At 56.5% G+C, this 17,841-nt stretch overlaps 2 protein-coding genes across 2 annotated transcripts; one reads left to right on the top strand and one right to left on the bottom strand.

Moving 5' to 3' along the window:
- Positions 1 to 114: 114 nt before the first annotated feature.
- On the bottom strand, positions 115 to 3,126 carry LOC138096401 (chymotrypsinogen A). The gene is made up of 7 exons (XM_068992577.1): positions 3,075 to 3,126; positions 2,456 to 2,559; positions 2,257 to 2,336; positions 1,637 to 1,715; positions 1,096 to 1,276; positions 884 to 1,017; positions 115 to 276 (listed from the first exon to the last, which is right to left on the bottom strand). The coding sequence occupies exons 1-7, from the start codon at positions 3,124 to 3,126 to the stop codon at positions 115 to 117; spliced, it is 792 nt and encodes a 263-aa protein (XP_068848678.1).
- A 7,983-nt stretch (positions 3,127 to 11,109) lies between these two features.
- LOC138096385 (chymotrypsinogen B) lies at positions 11,110 to 15,631 on the top strand. The gene is made up of 7 exons (XM_068992559.1): positions 11,110 to 11,161; positions 13,070 to 13,173; positions 13,292 to 13,371; positions 13,473 to 13,551; positions 13,792 to 13,972; positions 14,866 to 14,999; positions 15,470 to 15,631. Exons 1-7 carry the CDS (start codon positions 11,110 to 11,112, stop codon positions 15,629 to 15,631), a joined length of 792 nt encoding a protein of 263 aa, XP_068848660.1.
- The last annotated feature ends 2,210 nt before the right edge of the window (positions 15,632 to 17,841 follow it).

Here is a 17,841-nt window from a genome sequence, read left to right as displayed (position 1 = left end):
TGAACTCCCAGAAACCCCAGCACAGGACACAGACACCATCAACATGTCTTCCACTGGTTTATTGTGGCTATGTAGGAGCAAGGTTGGCAGGCAGGCCAGCGTGAGGCTGGGGGCTCAGTTGGCGGCCAGGGTCTGCTGCACCCAGTTGACGAGAGCAGTGACGCGGGCATACACGCCAGGGGTGGACGTGGAGCATGTGCTGCTGCCCCAGGATACGATGCCCACCAGGGTCCAGGCTCCGTTCTTCTTGCAGACCAGGGGGCCGCCAGAGTCGCCCTGCAGGACAGGGAGGAGGGGGCTTGGAGCTGGCAGGCCAGACTCGTGAACGTTGTTCCCAGCACCCAGTCCCAGGCCAGCCAGCCAGTGGAAGCTCAGCACATGCATATTAGAAGGATTGTGAAAGAAACTTCAGCAGCGCCTGTGGTTTGTGCCCCTGGAAATCTGGGTCACCCCCTGGGGTCCTATAACAGAGGCTCAATAGAGCAGGTTTGATTGACAGGAGGAAAGTACAGGTGTTGCTGGTCACGGGGCCACAGGGACAGAGAAAGGTCTGCCAAGCCCCTTCAAGAGCCTTTAGGGCCGCCATGCTCTGCTGCCCAGGCTGTGCACTGCACAAGATCAGGAAGTGCCACTGCTCAGACGCAGATATCAAGGGCATCTTGTAACATGGAGCTTGAAGCTCTGAGAGCAGAGGCCCCTGCTCTAGTACCCCTCTGCTGAGGTCACCGGGGGTTCTCCAGGAGGTCTGTCTTCCCAACTACTCTGGCAGGAATGCTCCGGAAGAGAATGGCAGGCCCTGAAAGAGGGCTGCCTACAGCTTCCATTTCCTCCGTCTTTGCCCAAGCCCTTGGCCTGAACCTCCCTGGGGGCTGGGAGGCCCTACCATGCAGGAGGAGACACCGCTGGCGCCCGCACAGATCATGGCGTCGGTGATCTTAGTGCCCCAGTATCTCTTGCAGTTGGTGTTGGACAGGAGGGGCAGGGATGCCTGCTGCAGCCGGTCAGGGGTGTTGGCATCTGGAAGGGCAGGGTGGGTGGTCAGCGACTGTGCTCCCCACCTCCCAGCCAGCCCACCCGTGGTCACCCCTCACTCACTGGTGTATCGGGTCAAGCCCCAGCCTGTGGTGGCGCACATCGTGCCGGCGGCGAAGTTGTCGCTGGCGCTAGGCAGGCACACAGCGGACACAGTCTGGGAGAAGCTCGCAGCCGTGGACAGCTTCAGCAGGGTGATGTCGTTGTTGATGGTTAACGAGTTGTAGTTGGAGTTCTTGAAAACCTGTGTGTGTGTGTGGGTGGGGGAGAGACAAATAGCCGCTGTTGGGGTCTGGGGAGAAGTCGCGAAGGGAAGAAGCTGGCGGCGTTGGGAGACCCCTCATGGCGTCAGCGCCCCTCCCTAGACGACAGCCTGCTCCACTCGGCAGCACCTCCTGTGGCCCCAGGAACCCCAGCCCAGGCTCAAGGTGCAGACCTTCCCTTCCTGGAGCCTCGCACACCTTGCCCTCTGCTTTGCCCCATCATGATGGGGTATCAGGGTAACCGAGGGGAGCTGGAGTATCTGGGACTTAGTGTGGGCGGCCACTCCCGAGGGACCGCCCTACCTGGGGTCACACCTGGACGATCCTGGGGGCCACCATACCTTGGCAATCTTCAGCTTCTGGATGCTCTCAGAGCTTGAGCCCTGGTCAAACTCCCCAGCCACGACCACATCGGAGGTTCTGAAGAGAACCAGAGAAAAGAGGGGTTCCCGCTGGAGGCGGGTAGGTGGGGCACGGAGTACGCATGGCGTCGGGGCACGCGTGTGTGGGCATCTGCGTGTCTTTGTGCATGTCCTCACAGGGGTGTGGTGTGAGTTGGAGCTTGAAGCTCGGCGTCTCCACTGTGCAGTCTCACTTGCCTCGTGTTTTCCACATGACGCCGGGAGACCGGCAGGACCTGGATTTGCTGCACATCTCAAAATTAGAACCTGGGAAGCGGGCGGCCAGATGTGGAAGCTGCAGCTCAGGCTGCCGAGCATGCGGAGCAGCCTCGGGGCAGGCAGGTGAGAACCTCGGAGTTGGGGCTCGAAGCCTACTAGTTGTCCAGCTTGGCTAGGGGCAGCCTGCCCTCCGCTCCAGGGGAGACCCTGGCCTGGGAGAGAAGGAGACCCCGGGGGAGGAGAAACAAACAAAAAGAAACTGGGAAATGGCATTAAAGGGCAAGACCTCAGTGCTGGAAGAAACCACCCCAAAGGGTTTCCTGGGGACCCTGGGCCCTCACGTGACACCGCAGTGGGCGGCGGTGACCACCCAGTTCTCGTTGATGAGGGAGCCCCCGCAGAAGTGGAAGCCGGTCCTGTCCTGGAGGAAGATGGGGAGAGTCAGCACGTGCTGGACACCAGCAGCACTGACTCAGGCAGCGGCCCCCTGCCCAGCTGACCCCCCCGTTCCTCCCCCTTCACGCACAGAACCCCGCTCACCTGCAGGGACACCTGCCAGGGCCAGGAGCCGGGGACAGCTTCTTCCCCGTTGACGATCCTGGCGAGGCCACTCAGCACAGGTTGGATGGCGGGGACCCCGCAGCCTGAGGAGGGAGGAAGGGGTGAGGAGTGGAGGCCAAGGTCTCACCCAGGACCCATGGCTCCAGGAATACCCTAGGGACAGCACAGGCCGATGTGAGTCTCAGGCCCAGCAGACCAAGTGCCATGTGGTGGCAGCGCCAGAGCATGGGCTAGGAGGCTGGGCTCTGTGGGTTTGACCCCAGCCCTATCACACCGCCCAGAACTTTCTGGCCCTCTGGAAGTGCTCCCCCTCCTTGAACAGGGTCCACGCTCCTTGCACACAGGAAGATCCACCTCCACCCTGGGGACTTCACGCTGGATGGTGTGGTCCAGTCTTCCCAGCTTCCTCATTCTAGGGATGTGAGACTCAGAGAGGGAGAAAGACCCGCTCAGGCTAACACCAACAATGCATGGGTGAACTGGGAGCAGGGACCCCGCTGCCCTTTGCTGATCTGGGGGTTGCTGGAGCCAGCACCCCTTCCAACAGTGGGTGGAAGGGGAGACAGCCTTTCTGGCCTCTGCCTGCCCAGGTACTTACCAAAGGCTGTGCCCAGGAGGGCGCAGCAGGAGAGAAGCCAGAGGAAGTTCATGGTGCTGCCTTCAGAGAGGTGTGGGGTGCCTGCTGCAGGGCTCCCTATTATATCCCTGTGCACCAGGCTGTTATCTGAAGACCTTGATGTGATAATCCCTTTCCTGGGCATGTGCCCCACTGGGTAGGATGTGCCAGAGCAGGCCTGGCATCAGGGCCTGGGATGGCAGCAGCTGCAACCACGGCCAAGTTTGGGCCAGTGAGAACAGTAAAGGTGGGGCCGACCAAGGTGGCCCTCGACCAGCTAAGGGGAAAGGACAGTCAGGTTTCCTCCTCCAGGCCCTGCTTCCGGAGGGGCCCTTTGAGCAGCAGCCAGGTCTGGGCAGGATTTGAGCCCCAGTTCAGTCTCTCATAGTCTGGAGGACCTTGGACAAGTAATTGAGTTGGTCTGCAGTTGTTCAGTACCCCATGGGCAGTGTGGTCAAGGAGGAGGAGGGGCAGGGACCGCAGCATGGTGAGGGCACGGGTGGCCGGTGGGCTGAGGATGCTCCCCTGGTCTCGGGATGGCCAAGAAGGCTCACTGAAGGCTCAGTTCACTGTCAGCGCAGTCACATGAGCTGTGTGCCACATGGTTCAGAGGGCAAGCCACCCACTGCCTGTTCATGTGGAGCCAGGCCCCCCAACCAGGCATCTTGCCCTTAGAATTGAGCACATGGCATCCAAAGGCAGGACTGGGCTCAGGGCCAGCCAGGGGGCCCCTGCCCTTATCCCTGCAAGAGCTGGTGGAGGCTGCACCAGGTGGAAAAGCAGGAGGCAAGGCCTATTTCCAGTGAGCAGTAGGACACTTTCCCAGCAATTGGGAAACTGGGGAGTGAGAAATTTGAAGGTGAGGCCGTCAGGCACAGGGCAAGCACCCCAAAACACATGGGTAAAATGGTATCTCATGGCTATTTTTCATTTCCATTGCACTGATGACTGTAGCGTGGTGGTTCACAGGTTTTGGCACAAAACAGCTGTGAGGGCCTTGGGCAAGTTACTTAGCCTCTCTGATCCCTTTTGTAAGTATTAATATGTAAAATGGGGATGCTTAGAGTACAGGTCCTACTTCATGAAAGGCCTGGCCCATCTTCAGCAGTGCTGGGACCAGACCTAACCTAATGCACGTTGGTCAGCCCTGTTATTTTTCCTTCTTGACTTGCCAGCGGGGCTCTTCGTGCTTTCTAAAGGACTGCCAGTGACAGGAAGGGACGGCCACAATGCATTAGGTGGGAAAGCAGGCCATGAAACAATGCAGAGTGTGGGCCCCGTGCATATGAAACCCACCACCTGTTCAAGTTCATCCATCTTATCAACCAGAGCTTACCAGGCTGCCACTGGCACAGAACAAACAAAAGAAAGAAACACAAAGTCCTGCCTTACGAGCCTCCGTGGGAAAGGAGTGGGGAGTTTATGGAACGGTCTGAAAATACACACACACAGTAAAATATACATTACCACCAGCCAAGGCGTTATAATCATTGTTGTTATTATTACTAGTACCAAGGCAGGAGGGCCCCACTCCGAGGGGGAGATTAACCTGTGATCTACCAGTCTGCTAGCTGTCTGGGTGGGGCCGGTGTCGAGGAACAGGGAGCAGGAGGGCACAGGCCTAGTGGAGCGAGCCTGGATGGCAGCAAGCGCCGGGAGGGCATGAGGCAGGGGGAGGGGCCAGGGGCCGCTGGAGGGCCCCCTGGTGAAGCACAGATGCGAGGAGGCAGCCGCCGAGCCTGAGTGGGCTGGGTCGCGGCCGGTGGGAGAGCACGACCGGGGCCGACCCGTGGCGGTGGCCTTGGGAGCCGACAACCGACCCGGGCCCTGCGGGCGCTGGGAAGTCGCGCAGCTGCAGGGCGGGCCGGGCCGGGCCGGGCTGATCCCTCTGGGGGCGTGGGTAAGGCGGGCCGGGGCGGAATTAATGCTGGACCCCTCTGGGGGCGGGGCTAAGGCGGGCCGGGGCGGAATTAAGGCTGGACCCCTCTGGGGGCGGGGCTAAGGCGGGCTGAGGGCTGGGGGCGTGGCTAAGGCGGGCCGGGGCTGAATTAAGGCTGGACCCCTCTGGGGGCGGGGCTAAGGCGGGCCGGGGCGGAATTAAGGCTGGACCCCTCTGGGGGCGGGGCTAAGGCGGGCCGGGGGCTGGGGGCGTGGCTAAGGCGGGCCGGGGCTGAATTAAGGCTGGACCCCTCTGGGGGCGGGGCTAAGGCGGGCCGGGGCGGGACAAGCCGTGCCCTCCCGCGCGCGTCCTTGAGACTGCACGCTCTGCCCGCCCCCGTCCAGAAAAAGGACCCCTGAGGGCGGAGTGTTTCTTCACAACTCCGACTTCTCGGCTCTGGACCTTTTCCCTCCGCGTGGAACAGCCGCCGCCCTCCCGGCCCCGGCCCCAGCGGTGGGCGCCTCCTCACAGGCCGGGGTCTTTGGACCCCGAGGTTGTCTGGCCAAGCCAGTCAGTGTACAGTGAAGAGCCTTTTCCTGTGTTCCCTTTGCCGCGAATACTTGTCTGGCCCGTCCCCGCGTCTGAAACCTTGCGTAGACTCCCAGAGCCCAGACAAACGCCCCAGGGGGAGGTGCGGCCCCGGCCGCGGGTGGTCTTCCTGTCAGAAAGCCTTCACTGTGCACCTGTTCGCTCTAGAATGTTCAGGGGGCCGTGCGGGAGCCAGCCCGCAGACAGGTGTGCCTCAGGGACCGTCCCTCAGACAGGAGACGGGGCCGCCCGGGAGCCCGGGCGGGGCCCGGCCGCCTCCTGGGGTTTGGCCCCGCGCGGGGTCCTGTCAGGGCTCGGGCCCGCGCCTCTGGAACTGTGCCCTCTTCCTCCAGGCGGCATCTCAGAAGGCAGTCTCCTCAGGTTGGGGAGCTCCTCCTCTTGAGGGGGTCAAATCCCAACCCTCTTTGCCATCAAAGGTAAGATACACTGCATACAGTTTGCGCATGGTGAAACGCACAGATCCAAAGTGAACAGATAAGTGCTGACTTATGTAGATGATAGTGTAACAAACCCACAGCCAAGATGTAAGATAATTTCATCACTCCCCAGAGTTTCCTCGTGCCTATGTCCATCTTCCTCTTCTCTGAGGCAACCAGCAACCACTGTCCCGATGGCTTTCACCATAGATTAGTTTTACCTGTTCTAGAAATTTATACGCATGGAACCATACAGTATGCTGTCTTTGTGTCTGGATTCTTTCACTCTACCAGATGTCTTCCTGAGTGTGTCAGCAGTGTGTTCCTTTGTGTTGCTGAGTGGTATTGCACTTCATAAGTACATAACACTTTTTAGAAATATCTTTTTGAGGTATAGTTGCTTTGCAATATTGTATAATACACCTCACTTAAAAAAAACTTTCCTTTTTAATCTTTTCGCCATGCTGCTTGACATGTAGGATCTTAGTTCCCCTACCAGGGATGGAATTCACACCCCATGCTTTGGCAAGGCAGAATCTTAACCACTGGACCGCCAGGAAAGTCTCATACACAACACTGTATGTACCCATTCTCTTGCTGGGACATTTGGGCTGTTTCCCATCTATCATCCCACTTGCTTTTTGCTCCATGAAGTGATTCTCAGCCCTAAACACAGACAGGAAAGAAATGCAGGCTTCTTTATTTTGCTATTACAGATTGAAATTTGAACTTTGATTCTTTATTCTGCCAGGAGTCTCACTAGAGAGTCTAACAAAGAGACTTTCTAATGGCACCCCACTCCAGTACTCTTGCCTGGAAAATCCCATGGACGGAGGAGCCTGGTGGGCTGCAGTCCATGGGATCACAAAGAGTCGGACATGACTGAGCAACTTCACTTTCACTTTTCACTTTCATGCATTGGAGAAGGAAATGGCAACCCACTCCAGTGCTCTTACCTGGAGAATCCCAGGGACAGAGGAGCCTGGTAGGCTGCCGTCTCTGGGGTCGCACAGAGTCGGACACGACTGAAGTGACTTAGCAGTAGCAGCAACAAGGGCTTAGGGAAACCATAAGGAGATGCAGGTGCTCAGGGCTAAGGTCAGTGGGGCTGGAAATGCAAGAATGATTACCTGGCCCCCAGGGAGGGCGACAAGCAAGGAGGAGGCCGCCAACAGAAGCTTGGCCTTTGTGGAAATCAGTAAAGACCACCCAAATGAAGACCAGCAAAGACTGTTCATTCAGAGCTTGCTATACCCAGGTAGTCAGGCAGCATCACTTGCGTTTGGCAGAGACTCAAAGGCAAGCAGAGGAGAGGAAATGCTTTATAGTGGAGCACTTCAGATGTACCCGTAGGAGGTGTGGGCACAGGGAAGCTGGAGGAGGGCCAACTAGAACCCAGGCATCCTTTGGGACTGATTAGGAATACACACTTAGCTTTCTGCAGTTAGTCCTAAATTGGATGCAGGGCCAAAGATTAGGGATCGTGTACCTAGGAGTGGAATTGCTGAGTCACATGGTGGCTCTCTGTTTAATCTTTTGGGACTCTGCCAGACTGTTTTCCACAGGAGCTGCACCATTCCCACCAGTAATGTACAAAGATTCCAATTTCTGCACAGCCTCACCAAAGCTTATTTTCCATTTTAAAAATTATAGCTGTGAAGGGATATCACTGGTTTTTTTTTCACTTTTCAAAATTGTACTAAAATATGAATAACATGAAATTTTCCATCTTAATCATTTTTAAGTGTACAATTCAGAAGGTGCAAAGTACAGTCATACTGTTGTACAGCCATCACCACCATCCATTTTCAGAGCTCTTTGTTTTTTTTTAATTGAAGTATTGTTGATGTACAGTATTATATAAGTTACAGGTATACAATATAGGGATTCATAATTTTTTAATGCTATTTATATTTATAGTTGTTTATAGTTATAGTTATTGGCTTCCCTGGTGGCTCAGATGGTAAAAGCACTTTCATAAGGTGAAGGTGAAGTTGCTCAGTCGTGTCCGACTCTTTGCAACCCCATGAACTGTAGCCTACCAGGTTCCTCCATCCATGGAATTTTCCAGGCAGGAGTACTGGAGTGGGTTGCCATTTCCTTCTCCAGGGGATCTTCCCGACCCGGGGATCGAACCCAGGTCTCCCGCATTGCAGGCAGATGCTTTACCATCTGAGCCACCAGGGAATCATTCACTTTCATAGTTATCAGCTACATTTGTAGTTATTGTTGAATATTGGCTGTATTCCTCATGTTGTACAATGTGTCCTTGTGGCTTTTTTTTTCTTTTTCTTTTCCTCCCTGAGGCATGCAGGATCTTAGTTCCCTGACCATGGTTCTTCCAGGGGTTGACCAGGGATTGAACCCATACCCCCTGCAGTGGGAGCAGAGTCTTAACCACTGGACTGCCAGGGAATTGCCCCCTGTAGCTTATTTTATACAGAGTCGTTTGTGTCAACCCACAGCAGCCTCTCAGGGAGGGGACCCAGAGAATAAATAGTTGACTTCTGTCTCCTCCCCTGTCTCTGGCCTTGACCCCAGTAGGAAGCCAGAGAGGCAGGGACGCTGTCGTGCAGTCTCATCCCTGAAGGTCAGTCTTGCTGGAGGCCAGCAGGATGGAAACAGTGGAGAGTAGGTCTGCAGGGAAAACAAGATACCCGGGACCATTTTCACATTTACTCTGCGTCGCTGAAGATGCTTTTCATAATAAAACACTTGGCTGACAGTGGCTCAGCGGCAGAGATTTGCTTTTCTCACACAGCAGAGATCTGGAGGTGTGCAGGTGTAGGCTTTCTCTTAGCCCTGGGTGATGGTGTGGTTCTGGGTCAGGGTCTTTCCTCTCTGGATCTGAGGACGGCAGCCAAGGGGCCAAGCACCGCCTCTGCACGGGAGTCAGCCAAGGTGCATGAAGGGAAGGGCAGGGGTTCGTTCACCTCACCTCTGCCTCTGCTGGCTTTTGTTCATCAGAGTCCTCCCCCCGAGAGCTGGCTGGGGTGACCTTCCAGGGGAACCCTCCTGGAAGACAAAAAGGGGGAAATGGCTTTAGGCAAGTGGCAAAGGCTGTCATTCCTTGTGACAAGACGGTCACCCTCATCCTAGGGGTGCTCACCTCATGGTCTGGAAAATCTGTATGGGCTAGGGAAGCGCCCCCTCCCCTGTGGTGAACACCCCGCCACCGCCCCACCCCTGCCAAGGCCTTATCCCTCCTGAACTCTACTTGGCCAAGAGTTTACTTTCCCAACAGACCTCAGGAGCCAGTGACCTCAGGCTGCTTCTGCTTTCCAGTCTGGAAAAATCCCAGAGGCAAGGAAATCACAGGTGGCTTTGCTACCTGCTTGGAATGAGTGAAGGAAAAACAAAACAGCAAATGTTAATGTTTCCATAAATTACCTTGGCCAGGAATTCAGTATGGATTATTCCTTCTGCTCAAAGCCAGGGCTGACTTTCCTGGACTGAACCCAGCCTGTTAAAATATCAAAAGTGGGTCTTCCCTCGCCCAGTGGTTAAGAATCTGCCTGTGAATGCAGAGGACAGGTTCAATCCCTGGTTGGGGAGCTAAGATCCTACATGCTGTGGGGCAACTAGAGAGGCCTGCACACTGCAATAAAAAGCCCACGTGCAGCAACGAACATCAAGCACAGCCAAAAATAATAATAATTCTTAAAAAGTCAAAAAGCTGCAGACCCAGTTACCAGACAGCTGCTGACCCCACTCCGTTTGCCCCCTTCAATCCTCCCCTCAGAGACAGGGCTCAGGGCCTCTGTGGGCCTGTCCCGGCCATGGCCACCATTCTCACTGGCCAGAGCGTCTGCTCAGGAGTGCTTAAACATTTTGACCATCCCCCTGCAGAGAACTCTAAAGCAAAGCTGAACTCACAACTTGGAGACAGAACTTCAAAGCTGGTGAAGTCCAAATCCAGACCCGTAACACTGTCCTGCTTGCCCTGACCAGCTTCTCTCTCAATGCCTGTGGCCCCGGGACCGCAGAGCCCTGGACGTCTTGGGAATAGACGCAGTTTGCCCAGCTGGCTTATTTTCCTTCTCAGACTGGCTTATCGGTGAGGCCCAGGCTGGACTGTCCGGAGCAGCAGATTTCCAGGCCCTCTCCTGGTTTCTCGGATCCCCCAGGTTCTTTTCTTGCTTGTTTCGCTTCTGTGTCTCTCACTGGGGTCTTGGCCCCACGAGGGCAGGGGCGCCCTGCGCCCTGCCCCTGTCGGTTGCCCCGGGGTCCACCCCAGGCCCTGGCCCAGGGGAGAGAAGGACCCGTGTCCATGGTGCTGGAAAGTCTTTGGCTTACAGCAAACGCCACCGGCGTATTACCTACATCTGTCCTCTTCTCGTTCTGTGACAATTAACATCCTTTCTTTGCCATTTCCTCAGTGTATCACTTGATGGTGCTAAAACAAAGCCCCATCTTATCTGAAACTCAAGTTTCGTGCAATCACCAGTTCCTTAAGTTGTGAGGTATCACGGGAGGAGAGAATGTGTGTTTGAGCTTAGCAGCAGGTGCGGGACAACATGTCTGCCAACCTGCGACCTGCCTGTGGCCAGCCGTGGGGGTGATTCCTTCGCGCGCCCTCACACAGGCTCGAAGCTGGCTGGTTTTGAGGTGACCTCTGGATGGCCCAACATCTCTGTGTGATGCTGTGCTTCTAGATGAGTTTCACATTGAAAGCACTCTTTGCTGAGAAGCCAGGGCCCCCCAGTGATGACCTGCTGGGATTCTCTGCAGCCAGTGCTGGGACCGCCTGTACTTAGGAGCTGGGAATCCTCCCGGCGCACTGGGAGCAGAACCCACTGCCCTGTGTCCTGGCTGCCCCGAGCTGGGCCCTGCAGGACCTGAGCTCCCAGCCTGGGCACTGGCCTTGACCTCAGCGCCCTGGCAGACTCCTGGGCGACGTTGTGCCAGGGCAGCTGCCCTTTTCCCAGGTGCTGGGATGTCTGAGGCTGAGAGCCAGTTCAGTCAGGCTTACAGGGGGGCTTGGCCCCTCTGTCTCCCAAGGTTCCTAGATAACGGGAGGGAGGTGGCTCTCGGGCTGGGCAGAGCCCTTGGGGTCCCATATGATATAAAAGGAGCCCAGGGCAGGCGCCCTATATCCCCCGGCAGCAGAAACATGGCCCCTCTCTGGCTCCTCTCCTGTTTTGCCCTTGTAGGGGCCGCCTTCGGTGAGTGCCAGGGTGCATTCAGGGCTTCCCAGGTGGTGCTAGTGGTGGAGACCCTGCCTCCCGATGCAGGAAACATGAGAGACGCCGGCTCGATCCCTGGGTCAGGAAGATGCCCTGGAGGAGGGTACGGCAACGGGCTCCAGTACTCTTGCCTGAGAATCCCATGGACAGAAGAGCCTGGTGGGCTGCTGTCCACGGGGTCTCAAAGAGTTGGACATGACTGAATGACTTAGCATGCAGGGCCATGGCCGGCCAGGTCTGGGAGGTGGCTGAGGAAGTCCCTGAGTCCCTGGGCACCTGACGGCCCCAAGCCAGGCCCCATTAGAGGGCTGAGGGGCTCTGTCTGAAGCGAACCGGGCCTGGCCAGGAGGGAGATCGGAGGCCTGCCCTGCCCGCTTGGGCCTCACCCTGACAGGCAGGGCCTTTGGGAGCTTCCCGAGCCTCACACCCTGTGCCTGGAGCAGAAAAGTCCAGTCCGAGCTGCACCGAGTTCTGGGGCCCCAGACGTGGCTCAGGTTGGGGCGCTGTGGGCAGAGTGAAGGTGTAGTCACAAGAGCCTCCCACAGCCTCCTCCTGGGACTATACTGTTCGAGGCACTTTCAAAAAAAAAAAAAATAGTGGAAAATGCAGAAAATAATACCGCATCTTTGTACCTTTCATTGGACTTTAGCAAATGTTATTTTTTTCCAGATTTGCTCAGGTATTTCTTTTTAAAACATAGAACCATTTGAGCTAAAGTCCCTTCTCTCCTTCTCAGAAGGTGATTCCTATTTTGAACTCACCGTGTATTATTTCTGTGCGGGCTTTTCAAATTTACCACACGTTTCTAAATCCACCAGCACAGTATAATATTTATAAAAACTTACATGAACTGTATCATTTGCTACATCAGGTTTACAACCTGCCTTTCCCTATCTATGTAGTTTTAGATTTATTCCCATTAATGCAGAGACCCAGCTCATTCACTTTAATCGCTGCAGAGCACTCAGCTGGGTGAATACATCACAGTTGATACTGAATCTTCTGGCCAGTTTAAAAAAAAAAAAAAGGTTGTGTTGATGATGTGTATTTTGGTGATGAGGGGCTGGTCTGTCCACATGGGCAGACCACACTGGACTGGGCCTGTAGCAAGGCCCATATGGCCTCCAGGTGGTCATCAGGGCTGTACCTGCCCAACACTCCTCACTGCCACCGAGTTGTAAACCTGTATACAGGTGCCAAGAACTCAGCTGGTCCTGAAACAGCAAGTGTGTCCCGGACACATGAAGTACACCTGCCTTTTCTCATTGTTTTGTGACCGTTCAGGTCCTCCGTTTTCTGTTTTCTTCAGTGTGTCCTTTTATAGCATGGAATCAAAATGTTGTTTTATTAAATAATTAAAACTTTATACAATGGAGAGTTCCTGAAATCTCTGGGAATAGAGATTTCAGTGTACAACGTTCCCCATCAGCTGTCAGCGTTCTGGGTTCCCCAGGGGCTGGGGTTATCAGATTTTAACTTCACGACCCCCAGACCCCACCAGTCTAACAAGTGAGCTTTGACTTGTGAGGTGGCGTTGCTTGCTCCCCAGCATCCTGAGGAAATGGGATCTGGGGGCCGGTGGAAGGCCTCCCGGCGAGGAGGGGCGGGCCTCGGAGTCCAGGCAGGACAGCCCCTGTCTCAGCCTGTCCCCTTCTCCTTCAGGCAGGGTGGCCCTGGGTGGGGGCGGCTCCACGCCTCTGCATCCACAGTGGGCTCCTGCAGTCGGTAGGCTGTGTGAGGGGATCCTTGAGCCCACAGGGTGCCAGGAGAAGCGGGGAGTGTGGCGGTGGGTTCTGGGTCAGCCTAGACATCTGAAGTAAAAGCGAGGATTTCCGCAGACTGGCTCTGGGTCTTAGCACTTCTTCACCCTCCTGTCACCCTCCCCAGGCTGCGGGGTCCCCGCCATCCAGCCTGTGTTGAGTGGCCTCGCCAGGATCGTCAACGGGGAGGACGCCGTGCCCGGCTCCTGGCCCTGGCAGGTGTCCCTGCAGGTGAGGGGGCTTCTGTGAATGAGGCGGAGGCACCAGGGGCTCAGCTGGGCAGAGGGCCGCTGCCAAGGTCGGTGCTGCTGCTGTCCAGCGCGCGCTGACCCTCCCCATCTTCCTGCAGGACAGCACCGGCTTCCACTTCTGCGGGGGCTCCCTCATCAGCGAGGACTGGGTGGTCACCGCCGCCCACTGCGGGGTCACGTGAGGACCAGAGCTCAGGGTTCTGCTTCTGGCTTCGGCCTGGGCGGGGGGAGGGGAGCAGGGCGCAAGCTCAGTCCTTAACCACCACCTGATTCCCCCAGAACCTCCGACGTGGTTGTGGCCGGAGAGTTTGATCAGGGCTCACAGACCGAGAACACCCAGGTCCTGAAGATTGGCAAGGTACGCACAGGCCTCGCTGGGTGGGCCAAGGGACAGCCGCCGGGCTGCAGGCTGGGGCTGGGGAGGGGGCAAAGGGAAGACCCTTCAGCCCCTTGAGAGACAGGAGCCAAGTGGATCGAGCCAGTCTCAGGATTCTCACTCTGGGCTCCTGTGTGTCCGTTTGTACTGAACAGATCGCCAGGAAAGGAGATGGTCTAGAAACCCCAGGGCCTCAGCTGTCTTTCTGGGCCTTCCCTGCAGGTTTTCAAGAACCCCAAGTTCAGCATTCTCACGGTCCGCAATGACATCACCCTGCTGAAGCTGGCCACGCCTGCGCAGTTCTCAGAGACCGTGTCGGCTGTGTGCCTGCCCAGCACCGACGAGGACTTCCCTGCTGGGATGCTGTGCGCCACCACAGGCTGGGGCAAGACCAAGTACAACGGTGAGCCTTTCTGCCCACCAGCTGGGGGTCTGGGGTGGGGGCTCCCTGAGCCCAGGAGTCGCCAAGTGGCACACACATGGTTGTTTAAAGATGTTTTGGTCGTAAATTCCTTTACAGTTATCAACCTCCCCATTTCTTTATTTAAAAACACTCAATTAAAAACCTATCAAACGTGAATAAAAATAAGGTTTAATAACACATACATGAACAGTCAGCTTCTGAAGAAACACCTGAGTTCCAGCAAGTGTCGCGCCCCTCTAACCTCCGTGGAGACGGACTGCCCAGACTGCCCCTGAGACTGAGGAGGGCGGCTGTGTCCAGCGACCCTGAGGTCAGAACCCGGAGCCCAGTGTCCAGGTCGGGTTTAGGCCTGAGTGCCAGCCACAGCCTGCCGGTCCTTTAACAGGACACAAGCACCTAGGAACGGAGGAGGAAATGGCAACCCACTCCAGTGCTGTTGCCAGAAAATTCCACTGACGAGGGAGACTGGCGGGCTTCAGTCCCTGGGGTCACGAACAGTCAGACACGACTGAGCGACTAAGCACACAAGCAGCCAGGAAAGGGCAGAAGAGGGAAGTGCTCCCCCTGGGTCCCCCCAGCGTCCCCAGGCAGAGGAGGGCTGGGGAGGAGGGACGGCGCCTCCGCTCACACGCAGGGCCCGGCCCGGGGCGCAGGGGCTCGGAGGCAGGACTTGCTTGCCCAACTGTGCTGGGAGCACAGACGCACTGCCTGGTGTGGAACTGGAGAGGGACCGCCTCCCAGACTCTTGGAAGGTGGCGCTCAGCACCCACGACCGTCGTGATGGAGGAGGATCACACCGCGGGAGGGCAGGGTTCCGGCGGGCGCTGGTCTCCTCTCCCTGGGCCCTGACCCCACGCCCTCTGTCCTTCCAGCCCTCAAGACCCCTGACAAGCTGCAGCAGGCCACCCTGCCCATCGTGTCCAACACCGACTGCAAGAAGTACTGGGGCAGCCGGGTCACCGACGTGATGATCTGTGCGGGGGCCAGCGGCGTCTCCTCCTGCATGGTACTGCCTGCTACCTGCCCGCCCTCACAGGCTCCTTGCCCCTTCCCCACCACCACACCAGTCAGGCCTTGAGGCCCACTCCTCTCTGCCATGCCTTATTTAACCTCAGGCCCTGTCTGGTGCCCCAGTGAACGCAGGGACCAGCACCAGGAGATGTCCCTGACGTGGGCTGGCCCTGACCGGGTGTGGTGTGAGGCTTCCAGGGGTGTTTAATCTCACACTATGCCCACAAAGCGGACATTTCAGGCCGTTTTACAGGTGATGGGGAGGCTGAGAGGATCAACCCCTGCCCCAGGCCCCCCAGGAGTAGGGGGCAGAGCTGCCATCTGAGCAGGTCCGAGTGTCTGTGCACAACCTCTGGGCCCCCACTTGCCCTTGGTCTGCACCCCCCGGACTTGGCCAGGTCCGGGCACAGCGGGGCCCTGGCACCTTCTTTCCGGCTTGGACACAAGTCCTGTCTCCTCCTGCAGGGCGACTCTGGCGGCCCCCTGGTCTGCCAGAAGGACGGAGTCTGGACCCTGGCGGGCATCGTGTCCTGGGGCAGCAGCACGTGCTCCACATCCACGCCCGCTGTGTACGCCCGCGTCACTGCACTTATGCCGTGGGTGCAGGAGACCCTGGCTGCCAACTGAGCCCGGGCCTCCTGGCATCCCACCCCGAGAGTCCCTAATAAAATCCTCTGTACATAAGCACGGTCTGCACATGGCTCCCTGTGTGGTCAGGGCGGCATGGGGCTGCAGGGTCCCCGTTAACCACCAAGGGGATATTACTGCTCCCTTTTCAGGCTGCCAGTACCCCGGCACCGCCCCCCACCCCACACACTTCTCAGGAAGCTGAGGCTTTGAATCCCGTTCTCCCTGCTCAGGACTCCATCCTGGGGTAGAACCCAGGTCCTAATTGCTGGAGCCACCTTGGGCCATGGAGCATTCTGGAAGGCAGGAGTCTTGTGCCATCCAGAGGGGTGGGCACTGGGAAGCTGTGCAGACAGTTTTCTAGCGCCCTTGGTTCCTCACCTGCACATTTCTGCACAACCCGTGTATACTGATGGCACCTGTCCTTTCTGTCACGGAGGGGCCTGGGGCAGAATCCATGGCCCCAAAGCACTGGGTTTAAGGGAGAGGCAGACAGAATTACGACAGTTCATTTCCCATTTTATCCTCCCGGAGCGAGGCCTACAGCCTCCACCATCGGTCCCAGCACTCATCGTCACACACACACGCACACACACACACAGACAGCCCCCGCCCCAGTCCACACTGTCCTCTCCCAGGTCCCACACACACACACACACACATACACACACACACACACACACACACACACACACACACACACACTGCCCGGTCCACGTCCTCTCCCAGGTCCCATACACACACACACACACACACACACACACACCCCGGTCCACACTGTCCTCTCCTAGGTCCCATACACACACACACACACACACACACACACCTGCCCTGGTCCACACTGTCCTCTCCTAGGTCCCATACACACACACACACACACACACACACACACACACACACATACCCCGGTCCACACTGTCCTCTCCTAGGTCCCATACACACACACACACACACACACACACACACACACACACACACACCTGCCCTGGTCCACACTGTCCTCTCCTAGGTCCCATACACACACACACACACAGACACACACACACACACACACCCCGCCCCGGTCCATGTCCTCTCTCAGGTCCCATACACACACATACACACACACACACACACACACACACACACACACCCCCACCCCGGTCCACACTGTCCTCTCCCAGGTTCCATACACACACACACAGACCCCACCCCGGTCCACACTGTCCTCTCCCAGGTCCCATATCGTGATGTTTCCCTCTGGAGTGCCTGCAGATCTGGTCTCGGAGGAGGCGGCCAGTAGCCCAGGCTAACGGGGCATCTGGGAGGGAATGGCATTGGTCTCCTTGCTGCATTTCCGTGTCAGTATCCTTCCTAATATCTTTCTCCTCCCAGTGAAATTTTAATTGTTCTGATAGTGGGTCATAGTATGTTGAAATTAAGGTTACATACACAGTTTAATTAGTAATGAAACAGAGAAAAAGCCCCCAAACAGTTAAACCTGATTTGGAGAATGAACAGGTGAAAGGGTGAAAAAGAAACATGAGAGAGAAGGGCTGGGCAGAGGAGTGGGCATGAAGTAAATTATTTAAAACGTTACTTGAAGCCCAGTGTCTTAAGGAACACTGAGGGTTTGAGATGGGGAGACTGCTCAAACTCAGGAGACCAAAGTACAAGCATTTCGTGTCTACATCAAAACCGTTTACACACAAATGGATGTGGGATGTGCTCCGAATTAAAATGGGGCAGCGAGCACAAGGCTGGTCAAGCTCCTTTCTCACTTAGTAGCAAGACCTGCCTTCACCTCTGCCCACCATCCCACCATCCCACCTCCCGGAGTCTGAAAACTTGAATGCCAGGATAAAATTGCCACCTCGCGGCCTGTGTGAAAGCTGTGAGGCTGTGTCTGGCTTCTGGCTTCCTAAAGAAACGTGCATGCGTTCTCAGTCACTCAGTCGTGTCCAAATCTTTGCAACCCCATGGACTGTAGCCCACCAGGCTCCTCTGCGCATGGGATTTCCCAGGCAAGAATACTGGCGTGGGTTGCATTTCCTCTTTCAGGGGGTCTTCCCGACCCAGGGATCGAACCCGAGTCTCTTGCGTCCCCTGCTTTGGCAGGCAGATTCTTTATCACTACAGCACCTGAGAAGCCTGACTTAGAAATGTAATGTGAGCCAAGTGGGTGATTTTAGATGATATTATTATAGCCTTTCTAAAAGCATCAAAAGAAA

Source organism: Capricornis sumatraensis, chromosome 20, assembly GCF_032405125.1.
Source record: "Capricornis sumatraensis isolate serow.1 chromosome 20, serow.2, whole genome shotgun sequence".
Classification (NCBI taxonomy): Eukaryota; Metazoa; Chordata; class Mammalia; order Artiodactyla; family Bovidae; genus Capricornis; species Capricornis sumatraensis.
Note: the sequence above shows the minus strand (reverse complement) of the source record. Positions and strands in the feature narration are given on the sequence as shown.